The sequence below is a fragment of the Crocodylus porosus genome, unplaced genomic scaffold, assembly GCF_001723895.1.
Source record: "Crocodylus porosus isolate Cpor-Errol unplaced genomic scaffold, CroPor_comp1, whole genome shotgun sequence".
Lineage (NCBI taxonomy): Eukaryota > Metazoa > Chordata > Crocodylia > Crocodylidae > Crocodylus > Crocodylus porosus.
In genome coordinates, this window is record NW_017728918.1 from 86,843,972 (window position 1) to 86,853,106 (window position 9,135).

The following is a 9,135-nucleotide window of genomic DNA, read 5'->3' on the forward strand; positions in this document are numbered from 1 at the left end:
CCTTTTGTATTGCTAATAAAGTGTGTCTGAAGCTGAAAGTTTTTTCCACCTCCCGAGAAACGAACCACGATCTTTTTAATTCAACAACATAATGACATTAATTATGGTGCACAGACTTTAAGTAGGGAAGGCAAATGCACTTGACTATTACATTTAAACAACCCATGGGATATCAATTGGATTCAACATTTAATATTTATTTGAATGAATGCCCTATCATTTATCTCCTGGGTGACTCTCAGCTGTCTCCTGGAGATGTCCATCTAATTCCCGGATGGGTGGGCAACCCTAAAGCAGGGCTGGAGGGCCGGCCCTACATTGGGGGTGGCTGAGGGAGAGCAGGGCACAGTGACGCCGTACTTTGTGTTACTAACACGTGTTTCAGGCTGGGCCTTGGCGCTGCCACCACTGCTTTTCATAATCCGCAGCGCAGCAAGGCCCGGGCGGGGCAGCATCACGCCCCCCCGCCCACGCCTTGGGCCAGGACTACATGTCCCAGCATGCACCGCCCCCCGCAGCGCCCGGCAAGATGGTGTCGCCCGCGTCGCCCTTGGTTACTGCGTGCTGCCTGCTCCGGGCCGGGGCCTGGCGCCCTCCAGCCCGGCCGCTGCTGGTTCGCGCTGTCGCCCCGCCGAGAGGTTAGTGCCAGGGGGACGGGACGGGACGGGACGGGGGTCCTCGTTGTTCCGCACCAGCTCCGCTCCCCCGGGCAGGACGAGACGAGACGGGGCGGGGCGGGAGCCGGTTCTTCCAGGCCGCCGCTGGTCTGGCCCGGCCCTTGCCTGCTGCCGGGCGGCTGCGGCTGCTCTTGCGTTACAGCTCCTCGGTGCAGTGCTGGCTCCAGCCGCAGGTGGGTGCGGGCCGGGGTCCCCCTTCTGCCCGGCGCCGGCGTTTACCAAGCTGCTCTCACCACGCGGAGGGAAGGGCCTGGCCTGGGCGGCTGCTGCTCGCGTAGTGCATCGTCCCACGGAGGAAGGATCTACTCTGGGAACCTCTTCTTGGCACAGAAACGTTTAGAAGAGTTTAAGGCCTCGGCCAAAACGAATTCCCCTGCTGGCTGCCAGCCTGCTTAGAAACAGCATATGAGGGCTAGAAGGGACTTCAGGAGGTCATCTAATCCAATTCCCTGCTCAAAGTAGGACCAGATCCAACTAGGCCATCCCAGCCAAAGCTTTGTCTAGCTGGGTTTTGAAAACCTTCAAGGATGGAGCTTCCACCACCTCTTTGGGTAACCTGTTCCCATGCTTTGCTACCCTCCTGTTGAGAAAATAGTTTCTAATATCTAACCCAGACTTCTGTTGCTGCAGCTTGAGACCGTTGCTCCTTGTTCTGTGATCTGCCACCACTGAGAATGTCCTAGCTCCAAACAGTCTAGTTTAAAACAGAGGCTCCCATTTACAGCATGGATCCATGCCACCTTGCTGGTCCCTGGGCCTGTCTTGTCTCATGCCATGTTCCTTTTGGGATTGTCCTGTGTTGAGCTGGGTTCCTTCGGTGCTGCGGCCACACAGATGGTTGGTAATGTGTTCTGCGGCTGGTTAGTGCTAGACCAGTGCCTTCCAATCTGTTTGGACTCAAACCACCCCTTGGACTCCAGGCCCCTTCATAAGTTTTGTGAATTGAGTGGCAGCCCATTTTAGAAATGAATTTATAGAACACAGTGCTTGCTCTCTTGCAGAGGGGCCTGGTAGTGGGGATGGAGGGTTGGCCAGGCAGGGACAAGTCTGAGCCTGCACTTGCCTGCTTAGTTTATCTGCTTATCTCCTCACACCTCACATCACCCCCCAAAGATCTTGCAGCACCATAGGCTGCCCTAAAACCCTGTTTGAGAATTCTTGGCATAAGCAGTCAATAATCAAAGGATTTAGCTCCTGGGAAGGAAAAGGAAGCGGTTTGGGGTTTTGTGAAAAGTGCTTTATTAACACATATAATCATACACACTAAAATAATTAGCCAGTGGCATATTTAACTTGCCGAATTATTTGAGTTTCAGACTTGCTGCATTGTCATCAGTAGAGTCTCCCTTGTTAGGTTGGTGTTGAACAAGGTCTGAGGTCCTGAGCAGCCATTGCTGCTTTGATTTGGTCTCTGTTCATGTTTTCCGGATGTTTCCAACCTTAAGAGCAGAAAATTAAAGAATCTTAACATAGTTTCTGTGATAAGAGGAGGTTTCCATAGCAAATTCTTATGCTGTGGGACTGTGGAATACATGGGGTGTGAGTAGCAATGGCGCAGGCCATACCGTTTTATCAGTGTAGTAATAGAGGCAAGAAGCAGTTTTATAAATGCTACTGCACATAGATGCTTAATATGTAGACTATAAAGAAGTTCAGTGATGTGCTCAAGGTCATGTAAGTCTGTGACAAAGATGAGAAAATAGCCGAAGAATCCCGACTACAAGTTTTCTTGCTTTAATGTCAGCATTGTTCTGCAGTTTGAACCACTGATGTTAACAAACATATGTAAGATGTCCTTCGTCCACTGAGCTCTCATTTAAAAAAAAGATGCTGGTGTGGCTTCTGCTGACTTATCCGAGGATTCTTTAACTTGTTTATTTTTAGATAAAAAGAGTAACTGAGGGTTAGGATGCATCTCCCTTTCTCACCCCTAGTTGTAAAATGCATTTCAAGATAGTGCTTTATGAGTGTACGTGCAGGATTTGAGTTTTATTTTTGAATAATTTCAGTAGATTAAACCAATGGTTATTTTAAGCATTTATTTTGATTTTTATCAATTAAAATTTTTGGGATTGCATGAAATTAAGGGTGTGGGGCAGCTCATCTAGTAATGACAGAATACTGTTAAAAGCTTTATAAAATCACATGTCAAAATATAAAAAGTAAATATCCATAAATCAATAAGCATACTTTCTGTTCATTTGGTAGTACAGTCATGCCAGGCTGGAGCCTTCGCTCTCACAGTGGAGTGCCAGGGCAGGGGCCGGGCTTGGAGGGTATTTGGCACCTGATCCCTGGCTGGGACCTGGGCAGAGCGAGTGGTCAACAGCACTGACCTCTTGGCTGCCAGCCCTGCCCCTGTGCAGGGGGACCCTTAAGTAGTGTCCCACCTTCTAGGCTCTGTCACTAGCAGCTGGCATCTGACCAACCCCCCCCTTCTGAGCATGGTCCCTAGCTCCTGAAGCAGCTGCTCAGGCCACTACCGCGAGAACAGTACACAGGTGTTGCAGCCAGGGCTCCCTCTGCCCCCTCTGTATATGTGTGTATGTATGTGCATATGCACATATGTGTGGCACCCCCTCTCCTGGATTTCCTTACCCCCCTTCCAGACTATGTTTTCTTATGTCTTCTTTCTGTGAATTTTGATTATAACCAATGAAAATATTTGTTCATTGGTCTGTGAGTGTTAGGTGAAATTGATGTTTATCTATGTTTAGCATTAAAAATGGAATCCTGCCAAGCCTATTAATGAGTCAGAATAAGGTATGGCCTCTTGAAGAGCTTATATTCCAAGGCTCTCACTTACTACAAATCTGTACATGCTTAACTGAAAGCATCTCTCTAACTGTTTTTGAAGTCATCTGAGTCCTAGAAGACAGTGGGATTATTTATATGATTTAAAATAAAACAGAGGTGTACATTTTTACAGAATTATGACCTAAAGCAGACAAGAAAGGAACAGCAGTAATGTATTACAGACTATGAGAGTACAAGGAGTGTGTCTCACTAATACCCTATCTCCTCTGCCAAAACGAGAATGTCAGGGTGCAATGGCCCAACTAGTCTTCTCCCCTCACCTTGCAGAATTATCATGAGAAGACAGAGCCGTGGAAATCCCCCTCTTCCTCCAGAAAAAGAAAAAGATTTAGTAACAGCAGCCCAAAGGGTTGGAGACTAGCCATTTCAATAGTCTTACTTCCTAGGGGCATCTTTACACATGTTCCGGGGTGGGGGCGGGGGCATGCACTTTAACTAGAGCAGCTCTTTGGAGTCACTATAATTGAAGTGCCTGCGGTGTCTTGTGTATTTAGCATCCCATGCTTCAGAATGGTGCTGGGGGTGTTTTAAATAAAGCTCATTTGCTGAGCTTTTGTTAAAGTGCCCCTGCTGCCATTTTGAAGCATGGGGATGCTGAATACACATGATGCTGAGGCTGCTGGAATGTGCTAATTAGTACACATTGGAGCAGGTGTTGGGCATGTGTATAGGTGCCCTAAGACTTTGGTGTCATGGCTGTAAAGGTAGAAGGAGGATTTCTTCAGCCAAGTGACAGAGTGCTATGTAAGGGTTGTTGGTTTTTTTTAGCTTTCAAGCATTGTTTGGTTCTTTAGTTATTCAAACATAGGTATTTGTCTTCTGGTTGAATTGCTGAGGTGATAAACTAATTTTTTAAAATTATTTTTTTCCCCTATTACATTTTTTTAATGCAAATTTCAGTGCTTCTGAAAAGCTCTTGAGACAGAATGCTGTCTGCAAAACAATAACAACACAGATGTGCCTGCTATTTTGGCAATATGCCTCAATGCTGGTTTAACAGAATCAGTTCTAGTCTTTGGTCATTCAGTGGTTGGCTACATTTGCTGCTGTGGTTGTCACTGAGGTGGCTATCACAGTGGTTTTGGATGCATATGTAGGGGTCTTTATGAAAAGTATTTGGATTGTCCTTCCCCAGCAGTTATCAGATGGTAATAAAATCAATTTTTTTATTTGGCAACAGTAGCACATTATCAGTGGAAGTAGTGGTTTCTTTATTTTTTACATCTTCAAATCAAAGGATCCCTTTTGGGAAGATGTGTGTTAGCCAGATGCAGGCCATTGGTCTTAATATAGAGCTAAATGAATAAAATTTCAAAGGCTGTGATCACTGATATGCAGGTGGCTACCTGATGTTTCTATTCATCCATAAATCAATGAATGAAAATGGTGTCTGATCATTGCTGTACCAGACAACTGGAAGATGTCTTCAGATTGAAGATCTCATTATCAGTTGCTTGAGTTTCTATTCCAACATAATTTTTTGAAAAAAAGAATAATACAACCTCTTCCAGGTATATGATGTCTGGGACTAATCTTCCAGAAGACAAGGTAGACTTGTACTTTACAGATCAACTCAATCAGAGATTCATAAACCTTCCTAAGAAGCAGCTCATTTCATCAGGTGCATCTGATGAAGTAAACTGTTGCTTATGAAGGCTTATGCATCTCTGAGTTGGTCTGTAAGACAATATTCCCTGCTGTCTGCTTGACTTCAGACTAATTAACTACGTCTCTCCAGGGAGCATAGCTGCATCTGTCTTTCTGACCACATGGTAGGAGCAGCAGTGAAGGACTTTTAAGTTCCTTGGGAAGGTAATAATTCCCCCTGCTCCATTCTTCTCCATGCTCAGAAGCATGTCCCCTTCCCTTCCATGCCCCCTTTCTTTGCCTGCTGTTGCCACTGTCCTTGCTGTCCTGGGTGTGATGGATGTTTCTGTCCCAAACTAATTGGGCTGCTCAGGGGCTGGGCTCCACCTGGAACAAGAGCAGCAGTAGCAAGTGAGCCGGTTCTCCCTCCCATCTTGGTCTCCCCACCGTTCCCTGCCATTCTGGGAATGGATGCAGGGTTGGGGATCCTGCCTGCCTGCTGCCGCTGTCCTGGTTGAGCCTGCCTGGAAGAGCTGTGGAGCTTCTCTTGCTGGAACAGTGGGGGCAGTGGCAGGTGGGGATCAGTCATGCCCCCTGAGCATGAAAGAGAAGGGGGGGGGATATTCTTACCTGCTTTGGGATCTTAAGAAGTCCTCTATTGCTGTTCCTGTGGCAATATCTGACTGCCCTGAGTGGGGAAGGGGGCTAAGAACAGGGGATGCAGCCACCCCTGCAGAACTGGTAGGTGCTCTTGCATTCTCCTTTATGAAATCCTGCATCTGCTTCAGCCTCTCTCTACTAATTTTCTGTTAACATGTAGGCCTACAACCTACACCTCTGTAGGCCTAAATAGTGACATTCATTTTTGTATAAAAGGACAAAAGTCCCACTTGTGTGTTCTAATTTAATCCCTTCTTCTTTAATGAGATTTCTTATTTATCATTGTTTTCCCTTTTTTTTTATAGTTACTTCTCCATCAAAGCTATAAAGCAGACCTATAATTATAAATGCACTTGTAATGGTTGTTTAATATACGTTAAAAATCTAATTACAGTAATGAGTCTTGTAGCCCAAATTTTAATTTAACTCTCAATTAGAAGAGTGAAAAGTGCTTTTCCTAGCAGCATTTTTCCCTATGAACAGCAGGTAGACATTTAAAACTGAAGATCTATTTTCTTTGCATAACTGTTGAAAGTTCAGACCTTGAGTAAACTTACCAGGTACCTAGTATTCAGAGGATCAGAGCTGTTAATTGGAGTATAACCGAAAAGTTGAGGTGGGGGAGGAGAGTTTATCAGGGATATTTAGGCCCAGCTTCTTTTCTGTTTTACCTCCTAGCTGAAAATTGAGGTGGGGGGTGGGGGGACTTGGATTACATGTAGAAGCTGCTCCTGTTAAGAATTGCTGCAAGGAATTGGGGGTGGGGGGGCATTGCTAGGGTTTCTTCAGTATGTAGACAGGCAGAACCTATTTAGTCTGAAGCCTCAGTAGCACTTTATGATTGCTATAAAATTAAAAAGAGTATTCTGCATCTTGGGCACCCCACAACCTACCTGATTTCTGGGAACAGAGGTGTTTGTCACATCCCTCCTTGAGCCTTCTGAGTGCTGTGAGGCTAGTATGTATTTCCCTCAAGTTCTGTTTTGGGTTGGCCTTTGTGAATCCCTTGTGTCCACATGAGCTGCTGACTTGCTTTCACAAGCAACCGGGTGAAACTTGCTGTGAGTCTCTACAGCGTCATTGCTGACAAATCATTCCAAAGTTCATAATAGCTGTATTAAAAACTGCTAGCCTTTCATTCTGCTCCAGCTTAGCAAACCAGAGGGACCCCAGGCTTGGGAAATAGACTTCATTGTTTTATGTTTGGTTCACATTCAGATGATTATCTTTACAACTGTAAACAATTAAAGGAAAGCTTGGATTCTGTGGAAGTTGTTCTGAGATTCTCCTCTGCCAGGGAAATCTTTGTATTTGCACATGAATATTTCAAACCCTAACTGAGCTCATATGTTCTTATTTGCCTCAGTGTGTGTGTGTGTGTGTGTGTGTGTATATATATATATATATATTTTTTTTTTTCCCCCCTGTCTTCTAATAAAAAGAAATTTCACATTGTAGCATAATATTTGGCCTTTGGTATTTTAATCAGTAAAGCTGGGGTAGTAAATATTCTGCAGAACAAATTAATGTGCCCAATTGTGCTGTTTGAAATAAAATGAGAATCAATTTGAATATGTACATTTTAAGAACAGAAATAAAACATATAAACTGGAGGCAGCTCTAAGCAGAGAATTAAAAATTAGAAAGGTTGTTGGTGTATAGGAACATAAAGTTTGTGATGCAGCTTGTTTCTGGGAGTTAATTCTAGTTATGAATAAATATGAACGTTTCATGTACAGTAAAGCAAAGGCAATGATCGTGTTACTTTACAGTCTGGTGTGACCATATCGGAATATTAGACACGGATTTCACAGTTTAAGGGAGCAATATGTAATATAGGATCACCATACATGTGGGATTTTCTGGATATGTCCTCCAATCTCTATATGGGCATTTTTTTAAAATATCATCAAATGTCTGGGATTTTGCTTTGCTTATCATTGAAGTTTTTCCCAGCACTTTCCAGCTTACCGTAGCAAAGAGCTTCTTGGGGCTAGGGGAAGGAAAACTGGAGACAGTGGGCAGCACGTGCATCTGTGCGGCTTGTGAGTGAGAGGCACCAGGAGGGGTGGGGGACTGTGAGTCAGGAGTGCAGGGCACAGGTAGTGCCCAGGGGACTCTGGATTTGGAGTGAGGGTCATCAACACAGATTTGTGGGGAGGCGGGGAGCGGCATACTGTGGGTTGGGAGTGCAGGGCAGTGGCACAGCCAGGGATATGTGGGTTGGGAGTGAGGAGCAGCGGCAGGGCTGGGGGGGTGCTCTGTGGCTTGGGAATGAGGGGTAGGGTAGTAGCATATCCTTGCCCCCCCAGTCATATTAACCCCCCTCACCCAATAGGTGTTCTCTTGGAACTATGGTAACCATATGTAATGCAAAGACTAGAAAATAAGGCTGGAAGAGAAACAGTAGGAACTCAGTTTCTATGCTCTAGAACAGTGGTGCTCAACCTCCTGGGCCTGTGGGCCAGATGAGCAGCATGGGGCTGTGGTGTGGGCTGGGTTGGGCCCCTAGGCCAGGACAGAGTCCTCCACTGCCTCCACCCAGCCCATATTCAGGGATGAGAACCTGTGCCGCCTCTGCCTAGCCCCTGCACGCTGGGATTGAGCCCCGTGCCACCTGGCCATGCCTGACCCTGCATGCCATGATTGGGCCCTACATCTCCCTGCTAACCCGATCCAGCATGCTGGGCCATGTTATCTGGCCCCTGGGGTTCCCCACAGGTCCGGATATTTGACAGCACCACACCCCTGCCCCTAAATTTTCAGGCCTGTGGGGAACCCGATGGGGGGCTTATTATTGAAAAGATAACAAATACCTCAAACAAGATATAAATAAAGACACCTATTAGAATAAGAAATGGCAAGAAGTTTAAGGTTCTTGAAGAAATCATGCATTGAGGTCTGTGTTGTTCAAGCTGCAACAAAAACAAACTTTGAAACATCAGAACTTCTCATGGAAAAGAAATTCTAAGTTGTGACCTGCTCTTTGGTTGTGCTGGTGTGTGTGTACATGTGCAAACATGTTAAAACATGCTACTAAAGTGACTCCCACTTAGGAATGATATTTTAAAAGTTGCTTTAGAGAAATAGAAAAAGACTAGCCAATTGCCTGTCAAGAGTGATGGGATAGCGGGGGGTGAGGAGTGTGTGGGGATGGAGCCCTGTGGCCCCCCTCTCCCTCATCTGGGCCTGCTTCCTACTTCCCTCCTGCTGCTTGGGGTCTGGGACTGCTCCTCCCCTCTCTGCAACAGCTCCTATCCACCCACTGCCACAGCAGGCTGGCTTCTCCCCGCCTTGAGCCTGATCCTCCCCCATACCCCACACCACCACTGGGTCCAGTTCACCCCTCCCCCCACTCCCACTGCATCAACCCAGGCCTGCTTTTCCCCCCCCA

The 9,135-nt window shown here is 46.1% G+C and overlaps 1 protein-coding gene across 2 annotated transcripts in view; it reads left to right on the plus strand.

The window, feature by feature from the left end:
- The first annotated feature begins 453 nt into the window (after nt 1–453).
- Nucleotides 454–9,135, plus strand: part of LACE1 (lactation elevated 1) — a 121,929-nt gene continuing 113,247 nt past the window's right edge. Inside the window, exon 1 of one of the 2 annotated variants that reach the window (XM_019537863.1) lies at nt 454–638. In XM_019537863.1, coding sequence (XP_019393408.1) covers nt 491–638 — 148 coding nt within the window. In that variant the 5' untranslated portion in view covers nt 454–490. The remainder of the gene's footprint in view (nt 639–9,135) is intronic. The other variant, XM_019537864.1, reaches the window with a different exon arrangement.